Genomic DNA, 23,119 nt, shown 5'->3' with positions numbered 1-23,119 from the left:
CTGCGATGACATCCTAACAATGAGGGTTTTTCAAGTTTTGTTCCCTCCTTTTTTCTTTGTATTTTTAGGATTATAAGTAGGCTTAGTTCTTTTTTTAATGTTCGTTTTTCCCGACCACTACCTGTCTTTTAACAGCTCTTGTTCCAACTTCAGTCTGTGAACAGCAAAACTGCACAATGACCCGTGCTTCACTTTAAAACTAAATAGTTTTGCCAGCATATGCAGTGACTTTGCATGCCTGTCAACATTGAGCTTTCAAAATAAGGGAGCTTTTGTAAACTGAAATCTAGTGGCCTGAATTAAAGTGATTAACTACATAAGACAGAGGCATACAACTATTCCACTTAATTGGTGGAGTGACAGACTGTGATATGGACCTCCTTCTAATTGGAAAGAAAAACAGAAAAACAACCATGACCATGCTTCACAATTAAATTCTCTCTTGCCCCATTGGTTCTTACTGTACTGTAGTTGTAAGCAGCTGATTTGGCAGCAACCGCAATACTTTCTAAACAGGTCCAGTTTGGTTGATTTTGCACCACAGCAAAGCATACATACACAGCGTTGCCGTTGTTACTTTCATCACACAAAAAAACCTAAAGGACAAGCTGTGGCACCTACTTTATAACAAGAAAAAAACTCTCTAAATTCAACAGGGCATCATTTAAAATTAAAAAAATAAAAAAAGCCAAAATACACAACAGCGTGGTATTGCAGCGTTACTCGCCACACTGCACATATGCAGTGAATCAATAATACCACTGTCAGTAACATTTCATTGTCAGCTACCTATTTTAAATGAACACATACTGTATATAATCACATGTTTTCAATCAGTCTCAGTTTCTAAAGCAAACGTCTTTCACTATTTGTGTGACTTTTAGACTTCCCTGCAATACTTTGCAATTTGTGAATCTGGGAGCATGTGACTAGTTCAGCAAATCTGTAGTAGACAACATGTAAAGGTCTCTGCATATATAACTTTCTTGATCTCTGTTTTTCCTTAGGCAACGAAAATTATTAATTGAAGCGCTGTGTCATTGGCTTGTTTTTGTTATCGCTCTTGACCCCACTGTAAAAATCAGTCCTGCATAGTTTACAGCAAATGCCTTTTCCCAGCATTTCTTCAGATTCTGTAAATGTATTGTTGTCCAAGAAGCTTGAAATGTGCATCAATATTTTTTTTTTAACCGGGAGGGATGCTCACATGCAAAGCCATTGTAGGTGGTCAAGTATGTGAGCTTGCCTCACTCACTGAATGCATGCCTGCCACAGGGCTCCCCTGTGTCCTAAACCCTGCTAGGTACAGCCAGGTAGTGCAGTAACCACAGACTGTACATTACTTTTGCAGAAATTCAAGGTTTGCTGACATAAAGGGGTTTAACAATAGAGTTCTGAGCAAAAAACAGGAGAAAATCGGTCCTGGGAGTCCTGGAGAAGGGTCCAAAATTTAGGAGAGTCCCGGCAAATAAAGGAGAGTTGCCAGGTCTGGATATGGCCCTCAGGCTTAGAAGTTTGCTCACCCCTGTATTAGACAGTGCTATTTTATGATCTAACCCAACAGTACTTTTAAATTAAAGAAGTGGGCATGAGGGTTTTAAGAGTTATGCAATGCAAGGGATTCAGACACGTGTTGAAGTCATCAATATTTGATCACATTTGTTCATTATAAACTAATTTGATTCTTTCATTATTTCCATCTTCGTTTAATGTACTGTATAACCTGCTGAATAGACATGGCAAGACTAGCCAATTGTTTTGAACAACTGGAACCTTAATAGTAATTTTGAATTTCACTTCATTAAAACCTAATTCAAGTGACCAAGCTATTTATTTACGCTTGCAGTCGTTATCAGTGCGTTAATAACCACATTAATGCCGAATCCTGATTGTCTGCTCAGCATTTCATGAGGTTTTCAGCAAGTCAGAATAATCTCTTGCGTTATTTTTGGTTCCATTTAAAAAAAAAAAAAAAAAAAAAAAAAAAAAGAAAAGTTGATTGCCTTGCTTAAGCTGAGTGAATCCAACAAACCTTACAAAATGCCATATTCATAATGGGACCTCAGCTGTGTATGGTATCTAATTCTGTGGTTTTAGTTTTTTATTTTTATTTTTTTTTGGGGGGGGGTTAATTCATTTTACAAATTGATTTTTTTTTCTCCCTAGAATGTGTTGAGGAGGCAGCAGCGTATTCTCAAAAACCGTGAATCTGCTTCTCAATCGAGAAAAAAGAAAAAGGAATATCTGCTCACCCTGGAGGCCAGGTTGAAGGTGGCTCTGTCTGAAAACGAGAAACTGAAGAATGAAAATGGTTCCCTGAAAAAACGGCTTGATGGGCTTTCATCAGAGGTGGATATAATCTCACACACACACACACACACTAGTGGTGTTAACATGGAGCACTGTATTCAGTACAACATGATGTTGATGCTATAGAAATGTGCAATACTAAATCCTAATTCCGGCAAAAGAAGTAAGTTTATATAGATTTTGTTTTGTTTTTTAGAACCAGATCCTTAAGATCACAGCACCAAAAAGAAGGTCTGTTTGTGTCCTGGTGGTCTTGGCATTCATAATGCTGAACAGTGGCCCATTGAGGTAAGTATTGTATTCAATTGACCAAAATGATTGAAACCAGAACGTGAAGCATCTTGAATAAATTCAGTATAGATTGTGCCTCCCAGGTATCTCTGGCTATGAGGGCTACTGCATCAAGTGTCCTGGGTTTTCATATTAATCTTAATCAACGTGGCAATTCATAGACACAAACATGGAGGCCTTATTTAACCATTTTGACAAAACATGTTGCAGTTAAAATCCCCTTAAAATCTGCTCTTAAGCGTGCAGTGAAAAAAATTTAATTAAACAATTTCCAAGGCTCAAAGTACTAAACACATTCTGGGTTTACCCTGCAATCAGATGTTGAAGTTTGCATATTGAGTGTGCTTGTAAATCAAGCAATGCTTTCAAATGGTTTGAGATTTAGTCCAGCTTCAAACGCTATAGAGCAAGTACAGAATAATTGGGACTTTGTTACACAATTATTTCTTTAATGCATTATAAATAAGGATGCTTTATTTTTGTATGCTTGTATGTATTTTTACATACCCCCCTGTTCTTAATCTTATATTTATAGGCCTAAGGATCATACCGTTTTTTATTGTATTGTAGTGTACTCCCATGTTCCCACATTTTACACATACATTTATGGACTACTTTAATAAAATAACTTTTAGATGTTATGCATATTTATTTTGTAAATAGTAAAATTTGTACTTGGTAAAAGTTTTATTTTATATACTTTGTGTATGTGTTTTGGAAAGGTAATGAAACACAAACATTCTTTTCTCTTGTTCATTTTTTAAAATCTTCATGGCAACGCATGAAGCTCTCCTCATGATATCCAGAGTTGTTATTTTCCTAATTACTAGGCAGACACAAACATTTAAATACCACCTCCCTTAAATGAGTAATCTTTATTGGTACAGCAGACTTTTTTTCCTAAATCAGAGCAGCATAGCAATGCATTTCCTGAAAAGTACGGCAAAAACATTGTGAGGAAAACTGTCACAACCTGTCCATGTAAATACCATCTTTGATTACTGATGTTAAATAAAAGATCTAAATTATGTTCATATAATTGTTTTTTATTGTCTCAATCCTAAAATTCTAGGTGATGCAAAACCTTTGGCCATAGCTGAAGTGTGAGTAGTTTCATGCTGGAAAGTTGGACAAGACCAGCATCTTTAAGTGACAATAACAAGAATTTCCATGCTGTCAGGCTTTGAGGATTGATGAGATTTTTGCAGTCAAGTTGAAATTCAAAGAAACTGAGTGTTTCTACAGTTGTCAGAAGTGTTTTACTTTTGAGACATAAAAGAATAGTTGAGTTATTAACTCAAATGTTTCTTGCATCACCTATAAAGTTTTTTTTTTTTTTGTACGTGCCCGAGCCATTAAATATGAACAGGTGTTTTCATTTCACTGTCAGCAGTCTCTTTTAGCAGGTGTGGGTGCAAATGCATTTGATACTTACTGGTTTATAATGTAGAAAGTGTTCATGTTATAATTTATATATGTATTATATGTGTGTGTCATTTGTATTATGTTTTAAAAAAAAAAAAAAAAAAAAAAAAAAGGAAAATATGTATTACGGTAGGCAATAGGCAGCCAGCTGTTTTGTGTGTTCTGGCTAAAGCATTAAGGTGGGTTATCATCGGCGTTTTTGCATGAACCTACTGTAGGTAATGACCGCACATTGCATTGTCTTGGTAGACATGACTTCATTATACTTTGCAGTAGATGCAAGCCACCAGAGGGTTTATGCAAACATGGTTCAAATCTTGTAATCTTTGTAAGGAGATGAAAGCGAGCTACATGAAACTGTAGGGTCCTGTAACTCTGTTCCACCTGGTTTAGTATCCAGTTCATTAAATAGCATTTCATTTCAAATCCTTAAAAGGGTCAACGAATAGCACTTTTCTCTTGTGGTAGCAGAAAATTCCCAACACGTATTTGTAACAAGGGCTTTTTTTTTTTTTTTTTTTTTTTTTTTTTTTTTTTTTTTTAATGTTGGCCCCAAGGAGTTTACATCTACACATGGACAATCTTGACTATTTGTGTTTTGTTTCTCTTCTCTCTGCGTCTGGAATGTGGGTTTGTATGTTTTCTAATTGAACTGGGTTTAACCATCACAGTGGTTATTTTTTTAAATATTGGGCTTTGTGGCATGTTCTTTTGTCTAGTTTTGGTTTTGTTGCACCTGTGTTTGTGTTTTCTGCATTTAAGGTTTTCTTTGTGATATTTAAAATATAGGCTCATTTTTAACGTTGATTTAATCAAAGTCTGTTTGTCATTTACACAAACTTTCTGTAACACAATAAGTGAGAACACTTGTTCTGTACTATTTCAGACCATGCTCATCTGTATTTTGATAGAAAACCTTTTTTTCTTTTTGCTGCTTGTACCCTCTGATACAGACCCACCACTTATAGCTGACCTCTTTTGATGCTAGTTATGAATTTATTTGTGAAAATGTAGTGAATTGTTGTCTACGACCAGGGACTTCATAGGGTAGTAGTTAGAGGAAGGCATAGAATAACGAAAGGCAAGCAGCTTGGTCTTGACTGCACAAGGGTTTTCCAAGGAATTTCTTGGTTTCAAGTGTAAGTCGGTGAAAAGTGTGGGAACGTGGGCTCTTATTCAACTAACTGAATTTATCATCTCTAGGGGAATACAAGTGGTCTCCCACTGTGGTCTGACAAACATTATTACTTGCAAACAGAGTATGATCTCATTGCTGGATCAGTGTTCAGTTACATCTTGAATGTCAGAATATGTCATAGAGATCCAGGTAGGACGTAAACTGGAGCTAGTTTCTCGGTTTATCAATAGCTAGTCTGATTATGGGTCTGGATTTGTTTGAACACCATATGCTTTAGCACCCTTCAAACTCATACCTTAAAAATAAATCTGTGAACTCTTAAAAAGACTGGAATGGCCAAACAAATATATCTATTACATTGTTTAACCCAGAAAATAGTACTATGCACTTTGACTTTTCTACTTTAAACAGAAAAATAACCTACACTGAGAAGGAAACATTTATCGGAAACCATTGTAAGGCTCTGACTACTCTCGTTTGCTATTCTGGTACAAGTCCCAAATCCCCCACAGACTGTATTAATGCTTTCATTCCAAGTCTCACTTCTTGTTAGTAACGCATGAGTTCTTCTCTGTTGCACCCCTGCCTGCTCACTCCTCTGTATTCCCTGAATAGGTAGCCTGACAGTCTTTGTGACAGATGGTCTTACCACTGCATATTAGCATGTTTAATTAGTTTTGTTGAAAGTCATAGAAAGACATCAGAGATCAATTAAAGATGAGCATAATTTGAAAGTTTCTTCATTTACTAAATGTCATCTTTTAATGCAGAGTTATCTAGCTTCTAATGCTGTCAATTGTCATTTACAGTCAGATTTACTGTATAAAAAGCATATAATCGGATATGATACATTAAAATTAAGTGCAGGTCTTTTTTAATTTCAGTTTATTTCAGCAAGATCCAAGCACCAAGATCTCCAGTGCAGTACACAACAGCAGACATCTGCTTGAATTCTCAACTGAAAATAAGGATAACATGGCGCAGGAAACACCTGAATTTCTCATTCCACTAACCCCTGACAGGTAATTATTTCTTAGACAGAAATCATCAATTTTATTTGAACTGTAGACTTTCTTTTACGTTTGATTTTCCTTTATTACACTACAGAATGAGTCTGATTATAAATGTTATCAATCAGAAAAAAAAGTGTATTTTTTGTTTAAGCTGCTTCTACCACATGTTTAAAGGCAGATGTTAAAATAAGTTGTCGATCAGAAAATGTGATGAACAAATACATGTGTTTTAAATTTGGCTAAATATGTTTTTAAATGAGAAAAAATATTTTTTTGTGCTTTTGTAAAGCATTTCATATGGTCTAAACAGTATGAAAATATTTTTTTAGTTGAAGACCGGATATGATTCTTTACTGTTTTTGACGGTAGATGGCTATGAACAAAAAAATAAATAAAAATAATTGAATCTGAGAACACAGCTGACATGAGTGAAAGAATGGAAAAGTCCCTTAGTACAGCCTGTGCCAATGACAGCAAAGGTTAAACCTCTTCTCCGAATGATGATAGTTTAATTTTGTTTCATGATTGTTGTAGTATGTGCATTTTCGAGCTCCTGTATTGTTCAACTTCAGAAAAAAGTCCTTTTGAAGATATTGCATGAATGTGTTTATTTTAACACATTCATGCCCCCCCCCCCCCCCCCCCCCCATAGCTTACTAGGTTTGGTGGGATGCTATAATTTATATGGCTTAATTTTTGGAATGGCAATACTAATCAAGATTTATTTGGGAAATGTAAGCACCATCATGAGCAATTGCTAAACTGAGTGGATTGTTGTAACTAATATCCCTTTTTTTCATTGTTTTAAGCTAAGTTTCACAGTGAATTATGGTTATGTCTCTATACTTTGGCAGTTCATACTAAACTGTAACGGAAGACTGTTCCTGACAAGGAAGGATTACTTAAGAAATCCGATCAAATAACTAAATGATTGTAATCTTATGTATTGAGAAACGCAATGGTTGAACTCTGTAGGCTGCTTGCCCTGCAGTCAGCAGTGTAGTTGTCATGTTGGAAAAGTGGTTTGCAAGATTAGTATACCATTTGTGATGTGTAGAATTCTTCATTCATATAGTATCTGTCCCTGTACAGGCTGTAACACAGCAAACATCTTTTTATCCTTACCTGCATACCCCAAAACAGAGCATAAAGAAAGCTGAGATAACTTTCCTCTGAATGTTATAAATATGTTCTTGGTCACCATTTCAGATCTAATTGTTTCATACCATGGTGTGCAGTTGAATATGAGTGAGTTTGCATCACATGGGGTGGCATTTGATCCAAAATGAAGATCACAAAATCTTGCTCTCATAAGCAACCCTTGCAGTTAACCTCAATAAAAGTGATGGGTCATAACACATGGCTGGTGTTTGTTTAGTGTGCTGCAGTGGTTGATTAAAGCAACTCTAAATTTTGTAAGTAATGAGATCTCTGAGTGGTAATCACACTTCTCTGAGTGAATGCTTTTATAATCCCTCTCAATGCAAATTCAAAAGATGGGACAGCTGTTTTGGGGGAATCAGATATGGCTGTATATCCCCAGTCTGTTCAGTCAGGATTAATTGTCATGCAGTTTTCATGGGTATATTGAATTACCAGTGATGGGTGGCATGTTGACATGATGGTGAATACTTGATATTTGAAGACAAGCAGTTTTCCCTGGAAATAGTTTTCACTTCATTGACAGTTGACCAGTTTGGAGATGTGGGGTGTCATTTGAATAGCTTTTGTTCATATGAAGAACCATTCTGTTTTTATATATTCTTGTACATTGTACCCGTTTTGATTATACTGTAGAACTCCAAAACAGATTATATTTGCAGTTTTCATTATCTGATTTCTTTTATAATGCATGTATTTAGTCTTGAATTATACTGTATAGATATCGATTTTGATGAGGCTTTCATATGGATATTTTTGTGCCAAACTATCTTTTATAGCAGTCATTGGTGACTTTTTCAACTGTTTAAATGCTGAGGTTTTATTCAAATTGCACAATTCGCTGTATTTAAAGGCCATGCATTTCAGTTTGAGTCTAAACCTCTCTGGTATTAAACAGTTTTTAGCTTTAGTTTGTGCTGAATTTGCTTGTAGTTTGTTTTTTTTATAGGTGTGCCTTCTGGCCATCAGGATTAGCGTATGGTTGGTTGCCTCCAGATTCAAACTTGGCTAAAAGTAATAGGTGAAGCTTGGCTTAATGTATGTTCTTTATCCAACTTGGCATTACTGGCATACAGAACAAAGAAAAGTCAACACATATCTTTAGAGATCATTAGTCAAATGTACAGTTTGGAAAAAGTGCCTCAAAGTGAATAATTTGTTGCACTCGCTGGTAATATGCATGATAAAATATGTATTTCCTTATCTGTTTATCCGTATTATGCCCAAAATAAGAATGCCCAGAAGGATATGGTTTAATGTGACTCATAAAGGGTATTTTAGTACGTTCCAGAAGAATACAGACTACTTACACAGGTGTCCTAAGCAGCCGGTTTTCCTAAATAAACTATACTTGATTATGAGGACACTAATGACCTGTACCAAACAGGAATGTCTGCTGCATCAAATATAATGAAACAAAAAGAATACTTGGATGTTTCAAAGCAGGCTTCTTTTGGAGTGAGTTTCAGACAACAGCATTCTGAGGCCATCTACCTTAATTGGGTGATAACTACAGGACACTTGGAGTGGCTGAGAAGATAACAGAGATATGCTTTGCTAACAACTGTGCAGTTTCCTGTTTTAGCAGGATTGGGAATCCCAGTGAAAGTGAATGCCAGAGAGATTACACTTTTCATGCACTGATTGCCAATACTGTTATCACGCTTTATAATATTGTTTAACATTGATCATATTTTTCATAGACTTACTTTTCTGTATTCCTAGTATCAACAATATGTTTTACTCCATTTTTTTTTTTACATTTTTTTTATAAAGATCTGACAGCTCAGCCTTGGATCAGAAGGCCTTGATGGTGGTGAAGGAGGAGCCTATGTTGTATTTTCCATCTCCCTTGTGTCAGCCTCATGTCAACAGGACCAAGTCTATCAGGTCAGGACTGAGCATATCCAGATCATATACATTGTGTGAACCGTGCTCTGTAACTGTAGTTGATTGATCAGAAATACACAAGCCATCTCACAGATAGATACCAGGACAGAAGTGCTTTCCTGGTGCTGAGGAGCATCCAAAGAATCTTGTCTTAATAACAAACCACTTCAAAGCTCTCCTAAAGGTAATAACTGTTAATTAGCTTCAGATGAAGTAGTTTTAACTGCTCTGTTAGTTTAATATTATAAAGTAGGGCAGTTTAAATGGATGGAGTCTTCTATTTTCTTTCACTTTACAGATTCATCTGTTATGCGGTTTTGCGTGTAAAGAAATTGTGTATTGTTAGCTATTGAAACATCAGGTTAGAATATTGTGACAATGTATGAATAAGAGTATTTTTTCTAGCTTTAGAAAGTGCTTTAACCGATTGTGTCCAATCTTGCAATAAAAGGAAATGCCTTAAGAGTTATGTGTCCTCTAGGGAGACCTTATTTACTCTGCACTGTGATGGTTATTTTATTTCATTGTATGCACATAATAAAAAATAAATAAAAAAATCTCCAAAAATAAAACATTAGAAATGTTTATTTTCCGATTAGCCTAAAGAACCAGTAATCCAATCCTGTTTTGCTAAGTCATGCAACCACTATCTATGACCACGTATTTCAGATTTAATTTTCTATTTTTATTTAGTTTTCTGTTGGTATTTGCAGGTTAGCTCATGAGCTACGTGGCTGGGTTCATAGACATGAAGTTGAAAGGACAAAATCCAGAAGGATGACAAACAGTCACCACAAAGCAAGAAGCATGCAGGTATGCCGAAGTGTTTGTCTACTTGTAGTTTTTTAAAGCTTTGCATCCACACATACAAAACAAGAGTAGTTTTTACAATATGTCACATGTCTGTGGTATGTTATTCATCAGCACATTGCTTGCTGTGTGTAGTTTGGTTTTTTCTTTTTTTTTTCTTTGTTCAGTGTGTAAAGAAAAATAAGCTAGAATCTTTTAAAAAAATAAATAATAATTCTGGCATTCAGGGTGAAAAGAAGACAATGACATTCTGCTCTCCATGTAGTTAAATAGAGGTTATAAATAATGCAACACCCAATAGCAAAGTAAACAAGCCTCTTCACTGCGAGCATTTTTTGGAATATGAGGGTCCACCATTTGCTTAGTTCATGTTCTTCTAGCCAATATTTGTTCTTGTCAGCATCTAGTGTTCTACAGTGGCACTGGTGTGTTAGCTCTATATAGCTCTATTGTCTCTATTGTGCCTAAGCACTTGTAATCTTTTTTCTTAAGCTCAGTAGCCTTGCAAACTGTTTTGCATACTTCTGCAATACTTGAAGGGTATTCTGGCTGTGCACTGACACGCACATAAAATGTGATTAATTGAGAAAAAAAGGTAATAAATCATTTTGCTGACTAGATGTATTTAAACAAAACCATTTCTCATCTCCAAGGCAATTCTGTAGTCTTTTATGATAGTCGTGTTTCCATAGCACGTTCCAAGTAATTTGTAGTGTTTTGAAACAGTTCAATAACGTCATTTTCTGCAATCCTTTGATCCTTGGCAAATCCCATGTTTTGCTGGATAACCTTTGAAACAAATGTGTAAAACGTATAACGTCTGTTGCTAAATCATTTCCCAGTTCTTAGAGGAAACCTATCTCCTCACTTTTTCATATCTGTCATCCACTTTGTGGTGGCTGTCAGAGGAAGATAAGTGCCATTCTATAGCATCGTTTTCATGCTTATCACAGAATCTGACCTCAAACTGGGGAACATAAAGGGTAAAAATTCCCCTTTAGAAATATCAGAATCCCCTGTTTATAGATGGAGACAGGATGTTTTACCGTTTATATGTAGCCAGTAAAAAGCCCATTAAAATCTTAGTAAAATCACTTTTCCTTGAAATTAAAAGACTTTTACTACACGTCAAAAGGACAAAATCTCGAAAGAGCTTGTAGTCATTTTTACTATATCTTGTAAACAGGTTAACCAGAAACAGGTTTAACGCTATAGAATCTAAAATACCACCAAGCCCAATTAAATTCTAACATTTGCTTAAATTAAACACATATGGGACTGTAAGGAACCAAAAATAAATGTCCTTTACTGTGGAACTGTTCATAATTGTTGGGGTCTGTTTCCTTCGTTGGCTGTCCAGGAGGTTAGAATTTCTGTTTAATGTCATGCATAGATTTGAACAGTGAGATGCCAAGGGTGATAGAAATTTACATGCAACCACTTCATAGGGATGTTGTTTCATATCTCTGTTCAGTGGCGCTCTATACATTTATTACCATATAGCTTTCTAGGAAAAACATTTATTAAAGCTTCAGTGCCTGCCCTTTCAAGGCAGAGCCAGAAACAAGATGGGCACAAAACTGCATTCTCATTAAGCGCAACTATCGCCTACATCAAAATATTACAGATATGGTTGAGATCTACCTTAGAATTCCTGGCAAGCAAAGACGATTTGAACTAGCAGCCTGTTAATTAGCTTTGGTGTTCTGAAATCACTGAATAACTCAATTTAGCTTCCTAGTATATAATTTTAAACAACTACTGTGCATAGCTGCATGTTGGAGGAGTAGGCATACTGGTCTCTAATATAAAACAGAAAAATTAATATGTAGAATGTAGTTCAATTGTAACCCTAGCCAGGATTTAAGAATGGTACAAAGATCCTAAGAACTATATTATGTGAGAATTGTATTGTACAGCTACAGACACCATGACTGAAGGTGAATGACTTGCCAATGGGGAGCAGAGTGGTTAATGGAGGCAGTCGGACATACACTGAGTGAATCCCAGTTCAGATGGGTTGGTGCCACAGAACACATGTTGCTATAAAACATGTGGAAAGTATTTGTCACCATGGAGACTGGCGTTGAATAATCATACCCAAAAGCTTAAAACAATCCCTGGTATATAAAGAATTTGTATATTGCAAATAGAGTTCTGCATATTATACTGTACTAATGTAGCTGAAAATGACATCTAAAGTTTCTAAAATATTTATTTTAATTGACTTGGACACATTGCCATTGTAATTTATTCCTGCTGTTGTAAGACATTTCAGGCAGTGTTGGCACTGACTCCAACAAGATATTCTTTTTCCAACAATAGAAATAACTTCAAATCTAAATTCTAACATGCAAGGGGTTGTCCATCATTCCCTAATGCAGCCTATGGCGCACGCACGCACGCACGCACGCTTTCCTTGTCTTGCCACATGTTGCCTTCGGGTATGTTCTTGTATGACATTATTTCAAAAATGTAAATTGGTTGCCAGAGAAAACATAACACTTGAGAGAAAACATCTCCTTTTAATGAGTGTTCTGAAAAATCCTAACCGCAATACGTTGTACAAGCAGTAGAAACTGTAAGATCTGTTAAAGGCAAAACTAGTCATTTAGGCATTCAAAAATAACTTGTTAAAGAAATAAAAGAACTACCCTTAAATGCTTTGTAATTGCTTTACACAGAACAATTTCTGGGCAAAATGGGTCAGAATCTTTTCATTTCAAAGTTTGTGAAACAAAACACATTGGTAGAGCCTCATGTTTTTCACAAATACAAAATAGCAGGAATTAAAACGAAATGCAACATTGTGAACAGAATGTGAGTGGTACAGTGAATTGATTGTCCACACAGAGTTGTTAATCCCCAAAATATCTGTGTTTATTTAATACAAGAACAAAAGAAACAACCCCTTTACCAACAATGGTATCGGGGAAAACACGGCGGGCTTGCAAACCCAAAAATAATAAAACTTACAATTGCTTGTAAGTGCTGGGCAGCGAAGGTAGTGCTCAAGAGTTTATGCTGGCTGGTTAACGGCAGCTCCTGCTTCTTAGTCCTCCTCTGCAAAAACACAAACAAAACACACAAGGGGTCCGTACTTGCGTAGCTGCGTCCCCTTTGTGTTACCCAACTCCTCCCTGCAATCCAGCTTGGCGCCATGGTTTCTCCAATCGCTGCCTGCCCCGCAGGTGATTGCAAGAGATTCATTTTGCTTACGTGCAGCTATGCACATCCTTCAAGATGGCCGACTTCAGGTTTCTGCCTACCGTCGAGTCACCCCATCTATGGGGAAGTATACCACCAACCTTGCACAGCGCCTTTTCTGGTTGGGAGGGAGATTTGAAGCTTGGATTCTCTCTCTGTCACCAAACATATAAAATGAAAAATCATTATAAAGCAAACATAGAATGACATTTTTCAATTGGGACGTTTATACAAAAAATACTTTAAATAAATACTTGCAATCGTAGTTGTCAGGGGTCAGCCATTACCATAGACACAGCCTGAAGGGAAATGGAAGCTCTGACTAGCACAGATGTATGATTTGGAGCGAGTCGTTTGGGAATTAAAATTGTGATGGAAGAATGCTGGAAATAATTTCTCCTGACCTCTCTTGTCCAACTGTTAATCCACTGGATATAGCCACTCGGGCATTAGTGGATAAAAATATGCTGTTGGAACATATTGGAAACGTGCCACTGCTGAGTGAAGTAGAAATAAATTATTTTGTTTTGTGGTACATGAAACTAAGTGAAGATGTGAAAGATGTAGTTGAGAAATGAATTGCTCTAGATATTATTGACATGCAGATTGCCAACTTATCCTATACTGTGATTTCTTGTCTGGGGGTCAAGGAGAGCTACTTCCTTGTAGTGACCCCTGGGCAACGTCTCTGACAGCAAAAAGCTCTTCAAATCGAACTTAACATGCAATGCGTAAGCAAAGCAATGTTGGGCTTGGTTAGTACTTGGATGGGAGACCACCTTGGAATACTGAGTGCTGTATGTTAAGCTCATAAGAATATATATATATATATATATATATATATTTATTTATTTATTTTCTTATGTACCCTGCAGTTTCCGTTGACCTGAACATTATTTTATTTTATTTTTTTTTAAGTATTTACTGATTATAAGGGACAGATGTCAAACCATGAAAAAAGAAAACGCATGTTCTGTTTGTGTTTAATTCATAATTTGAAAATGTTATGCTTGCGTTTAATTCTTAATTTTAATATTTGTGTTAGATTGAAGCACCTTATGAATATAAAGTGTCCACATTTTCTTCCAGTAACCTGCTTTATAATAATAATTATCAGATAATTCTGAATTGTACAACATTCTGAAATAAGCAATTTTTGTGTGTGTGTTGATACAGTGCCGAGAAAGAGTTTGTGACCCCCAATGATAATTAGGGAAATTTCATAGTTTTACCATGATAGTTTCTTAAATATACAATAGGGTTTGTATTAACCAATTCCATGTCTTTTGAAACAAAATGATGTGTGAATTAGACAAATAATGAGTAATTGATTCAGGGTATGTGAAAAAGTAAGTTAACCCCTGGTTTTATCAGCTCAATTAAGGGGATAATTAGAATCAGGTGTTTAAATAATTAGGTAGATCTTCAGGGTTGAGTTTGGGAGTCCCCACAATATGTAAAGATCAGAAACTTTGAGTTTGGTCTTCACCATGTAGATGTGTGCAAAGACGTCATGCCACAATCAAAAGAAATCTCTGAGGACCTCAGAAAAACAGTTATTGATTCCCATCAGTCTAAAAAGGGTTACAAAACCATTTGTTAGGATTTGGGGCTCCACCATACACTGTCAGACACAAATGGAGAAAGTTCAAGACCACAGTCATTCTACCCAGGAGCGGTCGTCCTACCAAGATCTCTCCAAGAACAAACCGGAAAATCATCAAGGAAGTCACAAAGAACCCCAGAGTAACATCCAAGGATCTGCATGCCACTGTCGTCTTGGCTAATGTGAGTGTTCATGACTCAACTGTCAGAAAAAGACTGAACAAGAATGGTGTTCATGGAAGGATACCCAGGAGGAAACCACTGCTGTCTAAAAAGAACATTGCTGCCCATCTGAAGTTTGCCAAAGAACACATAGATGATCCACAAGACAAGAATGTTCTCTGGACAGACGAGTCAAAGGTAGAACTTTTTGGCCTCATCATGATAAGTTTTTAGTATGCAACGTGACACACTGTCAAAATGAAAACATTACAAAGTTAGTATCGGGTATGACCTCCCTGAGCATTTACACAATCCTGGCAGCGTTGACACATAGACCTGATAAGCCTCTGGATAGACTGCTATGGGATGTTTTGACACACTTCCTCTGCAGCTGCAGCCAGCCGGTGAAGGTTGGCTGGTCACAGTTGTCTCCTGTGGATGGCACTGGTGATTTGATCCCACAGATGTTCTATTGAACTCGGGTCAGGAGAAAAAGCTGGCCATGGCAAGACCCCGACATTGTTTTCTTGAATTCATGCAATTGTAATCGTAGCACTCTGTGGATTGTCCTACTGAAAAATCGACTCTTCCGATTCGCTTGCAGGAACAGAAAAACTGTTGCTTCAAAGGACTTTGTCATTGTATCACTGAGACAGTATGTTTGCCCTCAATCTGCACCAAAGGCATTCTTGTGTTAAAGGAGAATCCCCCCCACACACCGCCCCACCGGTTGGCTTGAACAACAAAACAGTCAGCATAACGCTCAGTACAGCACACGGTGTACAAAAACTCCCACATGATAAATATGTCTACAGAAGTTGAGTAAACCAGTTAATTGACTTGAGCACAACACCTGTGTGTGGACCACAAAAAAAAAATCACTTTAGTGTACTGAACTCGAGTTATAACAATAGGGTTCCTTGTTCAAACAGTTTTGTTAGTTTAATTTGATGATAAAGTTTCAAATTTAAATACCACATACACGGGTCCCTCGATGAACTACATTTTAAATCTTACAATGTAAAAGTAACTAACTCGTAGAGCATCACACACAGTGTGTCATATATATATATATATATATATATATATTTAAAATATTTTATTATCCCACAAACCGGGGGTTTGGCAGTGCCCTAAGGGTCACGTCATATCGACACACAGTATATATCGTGTGTCTTTAAGAGGATTTTACATATTTGTTGAGATACAACATGAGACTTTTCGTATCCGGTGCCTTATTCCGGAATAACTATAATACAATGGTTACCATTAATGAAGCCTAATATATATATATATATATATATATATATATATATATATATATATATATAAAAGCTTTCTTTGTATTTTTTCCAATAGAAATCTCAGGATAAAAAGGCTGATGTTGCCCAGATTGTGACAGTCCAGTACACTGATACAACTGACAAGTAAGTTACCTTCAGTTCAAGCATCCCAGCAGAGAGCTTGGGAGAGACAGCATGTTCTGAACAGTGTGCAAAGAGCTAAACTTACACTGCAGGATATTCCAAAGGCAAACCTCCATAACTGTCTGTCAGCTGGAAAACTTTCCTTTTCACTGTTCTGTATTTTGTAATGGAACACACTTCCATTTCCTTTTAATCTGTTTTTAGCAATGAGTTATTGTTTCAGTTTGTACAGTTCAATAAACAATGTCCCTATCGGTCGTTATTCCATGCACATTTCGTATTTTGTATAGTTCAGCTGTCTGGTATCACCCAGCTGGATAGCAGGCTTCAAACAGTATGCTTTTTCTGTTCGGCATCTTTGAGAGGGAGAGAAAATAGCTTTGTTGGCTAAAAACAAATTAAGTAATTTCAGAAGTATGGATTAGAAATCCAAGCATACATAGCAACATAAAACCTGCTTTGTTACAGTATTCAGCCCTCATTAATTGTTAAAAATCATGTATGCAATGTATTCTAGTGGATTTAGTTACTTGTGTCTTAAATTCACTTTTTAAATATTTATATTTTAAACCCTCATTACCACCACCAGACCCTACTCTGCAACTGTGGGTGGGCTCTTCATTAGCATTGTCCAAACACCGCCCTGGTTTTAAATTTTAAATCAATCTTTTCTAATCTGGCTAAGTTTTGTGTCTTCAGCATTGAGACTTGCCGCACATTTCCTATAGTTTCCAGTAACACCCTCTGCGACCGATTTATAGCATTAAAGAGTAAGTAGCGGGATTCTGTAAAATATAGCATTACACATCCCCAGGTGCTGTTACAACTGTTTAAATAGTGTACCTGTAATTCTGCTTTTCATCGTTAACATCCTGACAACTTTTTACACTTAAAACTTTAAAGTCTGTTTCAAATATCTTTTCAAAATCCACTTGTACTAAAAGGCTCTGCATGTAGGGTACAAAGATAATATAAATGTGTTATGAGTAATTACAGATGTCCATTACTACAGCAATAACAAGTATTCCTGTTTGAAGTCACTTCTGTTATAGAGAGTAAAATTGAACCACAAAGTCAGTGAGACCAAGGAAAATAAATAAAGGTTAAAAGATTGAATCTTTTATAAGCATTTTCAAATTGTTCTTCTTGTTCTCCGTCATCTAGCTGTCTGGCAATTTTGAAGCATGATGTGCAGCTGGAACAAACCATGCCAAGCACAAGAAAGTTGTGATGGTAAATAGCTATATACTTCACAACAATAATGCAATAGGATCACCTGCATTTTTTTTTTTTTTTTCAGGAACTCAGGGAGTGAATTACAGGTATATTATGCCGCACACCGCAGTTACCAGGATTTCTTTGATGAGATTCATAGAAGAGGGGACACCTTTTATGTCGTTTCATTTCGGAGGGTGAGTTCCAGTTCAGCGTACATGTCTGATGCATTTTGTTGTTATGTTGTCAAACCATTTCTAACAGTTGGATGCAAGAAGTAAAAATGGAATGGAGCGTTTGACATTTTCTGAAAAGGAGTTGAGACACAGGATTAGGCTCTGTGTATGTCAGCACTTTGGTATTTTGTTAATAACGTCTTCAGCAGACTTGAAATCCCCTTAGTATTCTTTCTGCAGCTCCTAGCAACACAAGCATGGTCAGAATGAGGCAGGGAATAGGTTGAGTGTTATTAAAGTTTTCATAGCAACATCATCATAATAGCATAGGAAAACGTACAGCTGTTTCTGCAAAGCCACGCTCCTTTAGTTGTTGTGGTACAGCCCTTTCAAGATTCTGACCTTTCAACACTGAGCAGAAAGATCCTTCTTTGTTATCATTTTTTTTAACAAAAGCAGCAGCTGTTTGTGGAAGTCTACTGTTATTGCTGCATGCATTTCAGCTTGCATGTCTAAATTTGTTTTTTTTTAAATACTTTTTTAATCATTTTTTTCTCCCGCAATTTATTTATTTTTTGCTTTCAGCTTGTTTTTCTTCCTACTTTTTAAATACACAGTTTATAAATTCCTTCTGAATGTTATTTTTTATATCCAGCACTATCTATTCCAAGAAAGGAGAACTGGGTGAAGAATATCAAGTTTATTGGAGTTAAAAGGATTTCCGGTTCAGAGTTAACAGAGCTTCTGCACAGTGTTATCTGTCTTTAGAATATGACATTTTATTTGGGAAGCTTTATAACATAGTTCCATAAACTAATCGGAACAACAAAGTAGTGCTTTATTTGCTGTCATTATAATACAGATACAATTAGAAACTGTGTTCTTCAAAGGCAATCCTTTACACTATGCTTTCTCTGAACCTGACAAACAGTCCTGCTCCACGATGACGTGTGATCAAGATCTTGAAATCCAGAGTTTGTTGAGACTAGCAGCAAATTGTCATGCCAGTGTTCTTTAATTCATTACAGCTCAACAGACGGCCACTCATGCATGTGCATCAGTGTGGCTGTTGACACAGTGTCCACAAGAATAAGTGCAACAATGTTTACTGTTTTTATGGCCCAGAAGACCACTTATTTATCACCCTAAAGAGGGGTGCTGACAGAAGACCACATCATGTCCGTTACTTATTCATGACCATGTGCTTTGCTATTGGCTTTGTTTCTTTGGTATGGTATCTGTAGGAATGTCTTAGAAGTATGTGATGAATAAAAAAAACAAATAACAAAAAAAAAAAACAAACAAACTGCGGTTTATCAAGAGAAGTCAATTTACCCATGCCCACTAACAACTGTTCCTTTGACTGTTTTACGGTACAGGATTTAGGTCATTTTTTTGGTCTGAAAATCTGTTTAACAGTGTCATTATGACTACATAGCACCATTTCACTTGTCCACCTGTCTACCTGCTTGAATAAATGCATACACCCAGGTTAAAGTTTTGCCCAGTAAAGTTGGGGTAGCAGTAATTTTATGGAGCGAATGTATGTGAACGGGTCATATTTCTCTGATTTAAAGATCCAGATTCTTGATTTACAATAAAACTAGATTGAACCTAGAACTTCTCTAACTTTAAACATTGACTCTGCGTTTGCCATGTATTGTTTGTCAGGGTTAGATTCTTTCATTATACTTCATTAGTCTTGGAATCATTTTTTTGATTCCCTGTCCAATCTTACATATTGTTTTAAGGAACAAAAATGACTTCACCTACGATTTCTAGAAACATTTTTATCCCTTTAGTGGTTATTTGTATCATGATCCCTTCCTATTTTATCTGTTTCTTTTTTATATACACATGACCCAGTCGACTACAGCGAGCCTGCTTACTTTGGATTTATCGACAGATTTAACATTGAAATGTGCCAGTTTTTTTTCTGGTATGTTCTTTCTAGCAACACAGCTTTTTAAGAATGGAACTCATCCATCAGAAGCTTGATTGATTAATTTGGATGCAATGTCCGCACCCAGATATGCAGGTGAACATCTTAATGCAGCATGACAGGCTGGACTTTCGTCCCAGATTGCAAACAAATATTTTCACTTTGTTTTTCACAGCTATTTTACAAAACAGTTTTTTATACTTGGAATTAAACCAGTTACTAAAGTTTGTGTCCCGTTAGCTGAATATATTTAAATACTGTAGTTACTCTTTTAATGTTAAACTAACTTTTGAAACAGTATTGTTACTATTGTTTATTTAGTGGACACCTTTATCAAAGGCGACTTACAGAGACTAGGGTGTGTGAACTTTGTATCAGCTAGAGTCACTTACAACAACCTCTCACCCAAAAGACAGAGCACGAGGAGGTTAAGTGACTTGCTCAGGGTCACTCAGTGAGTCAGTGAGTGAGCCAGGATTTGAACCGGGGATCTCTTGGTTACAAGCCCCCTTTTCTTTAACTACTGGACCACCCAGCCTCCGTTGTTATTGTAACAGATATTGTTTATTCATTCAGAATGATCTCTACTAAGTCTAGTGTCCGGCACGCCTCTGTGTATATACTAATTAAACCTGCATGCAAAAAAAAAAACCCTGTACAGCTGACTAAGCAAGAGCAACATTGTAAGAAGTCAAAGTTAGTCGTACTTTTACATCTCTTGAAAAGATTACTGTACAGCACAAAAATGTCATTATACTGAAAGAACCTATTCATCCTTTTGTTCCTTCAGATTGTATACACGCTATGTATTGATAAATGGCTCCACAAAAACTTGTTTTGTAACATGCTGGCAGTGTCCAAGTCTCCCTGGGTTGATGTTGGCTTGCACATGAAGTTCCTGTTTACTTTGTCTGTTGCTGGTGCTCTATCTCGAGTGTCTCCCAGTTTTTTGAGCTTTAGGAGCTCATTACATTGGTTGAAATTAACAGAATCAATCCCAACACTGGACTTACCCCAAAATAATAGCGCTTATAACAATGGGCAGTTTAGAAGGATCTTCCTGTCTTATCAGGCAGTGTCATTGTCATTGGTTTCAGCACAGATAAGAACTCCCAATTTAGAATCGAAAGCTTTCAGTCAGGGTGTTATGATTGTCCTGTTTTTGGGGAGGACAGACAAGTGTTAAGAAGCTGCCTATATTGGCACGCAATATAGCCGGAGGAACAGCCTAGATTCCGAGTCCATGTGGCTGAGGCAACGAGCGGAACAGCATCAGGTTTCATTGTCTCCTGTTCATTGGCAGGTCCTTCTGAGCGAAACGGCAGATTGACTCGGCAGGAAAATGTATATCCAGGAGAATGTAGGCTGGAGCAGGGCATAACTGAGCCTTTGAAAAGTAGACTCGCTTACTCTGAGGTCCAAAAGGAAGGTTATGCTTTTTGAAGCATGGTATGGATTGGACAGAATTTCATTCATGCTGTTCAGTTTTCATAATAATCAAGACAAAACCTTAAAGACCTTTGCAATTTCCAACTGGGCCCAGAGACCCTGGTATTCAAGTGGAATGGAATGGAATATCTGTGTCCTCCATTTGCACTTTTTTTTTTTTTTTTTTTTTTAATTCATCAGGGCATTGTCTCCTTGCAGCTTAAGCAATATATTTTCCTTCTTTTTTTACCTTCAGCTTGGAAGAGTAAAGCCATTTGCCTGCTTTCCTTGTGTTTACAGTATTGTAATATTCTTTGTTTCCCATCCTCCCTTGTTAAATAAGCAGGATACATTTTAAAAAAAGAAAATACGTTGTTCTGATGGATTATTTTTAAGTTTCTGCTCTATTTCCTGAGGCATATACTATTGCATTATAGCTGTGTCTTCTGCATTCCAGGTATTATCTTTGTTTGGACACAGAAAAGAAAAATGGATTATGGTTCATTATTTAGGTCTGTGTTAAGTAATGTTAGCTTTAGTGTTTCTCTTGAGTTAGAGTTTACGTGAAAAATAATTGTCTACAGCTCAACTGTCAGGAAAGATGGGGTTCTAAAAAGGAGCAGCCTTCCTATACTACCATTCACAAATATTCACCAGGGAGTGTCCTGTACAGCAGCATGAATGGAAGCAAGAGATGTGTTATATGAAGAGCTTTATCTGGTGTTATCTAGTATTTCACCGGTTGTTGACACAAAGGTGAAAAATAAGTTTGTAATCACGTGGCTTCTTTGGTCCCTGGCTCAAGCAAGTACTTAAAAAAAAAAAAAAAAAAAATTTAAATACTGCACCAAGGAAGTACAAAACTGTGATGAAGTTAAACACAAAGTTTGAGCTGTAAATATTTTTACAAGATTCCATTAAAGAATGTGTCTAGTGTTATTGCTATTGATAGAGTCAAAGGAAGACAGCAAGGTTAACTGGAGCAGCACTAAATTTAATGTTATATAGCCAAGCAGCCCGAATCCATTAAAACACAGCTGAGATGGTTCTGTCGAAGAGGTCACGTTGGAAAGGACTGGCAGATCACATGTTCATCTCAGGCTTTTGCTACAGTCAGCTAGTTTGGAACATATGTTCTTTTGAAGGATTGAATTGGATCCAGTAGTATTTCTGCACAAGCTGTATTCTGAATTTGAGCTTTGACATTGCTGGTATAATTTTGAAAGCTCTTTCTCTTTTTTTATTCCTTTATTGTTCAGCACGATTTGGGTGTTCTCATGAACAACAAAAATTGAAACAGCTCTTAGTCCTTCCATGGTGTGATTTTAGAAGATATTGGAGTGCAGGGTGAGAGATATAGAAATATTAGCTGGAACACCAAACCAGCATTTGCTCTTTAAAAACAGAAGACACTGCAGCTCCACCCATTGTATTTTATATAATGCATCTGTCCAGCTACTGGATTTTTACAGAAGCCAAATGAGAAAAAAATTAAATCGTCCATCTGTCCAGAAGAGCTGACTTGGTCAGACACAGTTGCAACCTGTTGTATTATTAAAACAGCAACATGATAAGCAAGGATGAAAAGCAGTAACTTGTAACTTTTCTACTGGACAGATCAGTTTGTGTTTAAAATGAAAAGGTTGTTACTTTTGAATGCAATCTTTGGTTCATTTCTAAAAAGCAATCCTACCTGTATTCTTCTGTTAGAAGCCAGACTGCATGACGACACCAGTAGAAAAGCCTGGCATTGTAAATTCACATTTATTCAAATACATCCGAAATTCACATTGTTAAATTCACTGTCCTTGGCCACATACACAAAAGGAAAGGTATGAGCTTGCCAAAACCCCTTTTTCACCAGTACTCCTGTTTTGAAAGATATTGAACCAAAAGTACTGCCGTGGTTTTGTCTTGGG

The 23,119-nt window shown here is 36.6% G+C and overlaps 1 protein-coding gene across 1 annotated transcript in view; it reads left to right on the top strand.

Annotated features, from left to right (window-relative positions):
- The window catches only part of atf6 (activating transcription factor 6), a 53,741-nt gene that overhangs the window by 15,999 nt on the left and 14,623 nt on the right, over nucleotides 1–23,119 (top strand). The window contains exons 8-14 of the mRNA XM_041270932.1: nucleotides 2,167–2,349; nucleotides 2,507–2,598; nucleotides 6,049–6,186; nucleotides 9,115–9,228; nucleotides 9,942–10,041; nucleotides 16,372–16,439; nucleotides 17,740–17,851. Of these exons, the coding sequence (XP_041126866.1) occupies nucleotides 2,167–2,349; nucleotides 2,507–2,598; nucleotides 6,049–6,186; nucleotides 9,115–9,228; nucleotides 9,942–10,041; nucleotides 16,372–16,439; nucleotides 17,740–17,851 (807 nt within the window). The remainder of the gene's footprint in view (nucleotides 1–2,166; nucleotides 2,350–2,506; nucleotides 2,599–6,048; nucleotides 6,187–9,114; nucleotides 9,229–9,941; nucleotides 10,042–16,371; nucleotides 16,440–17,739; nucleotides 17,852–23,119) is intronic.

Source organism: Polyodon spathula, chromosome 14 (assembly GCF_017654505.1).
Source record: "Polyodon spathula isolate WHYD16114869_AA chromosome 14, ASM1765450v1, whole genome shotgun sequence".
NCBI classification, from domain to species: Eukaryota; Metazoa; Chordata; class Actinopteri; order Acipenseriformes; family Polyodontidae; genus Polyodon; species Polyodon spathula.
This window is presented reverse-complemented; position numbering and strand designations above follow the sequence as displayed.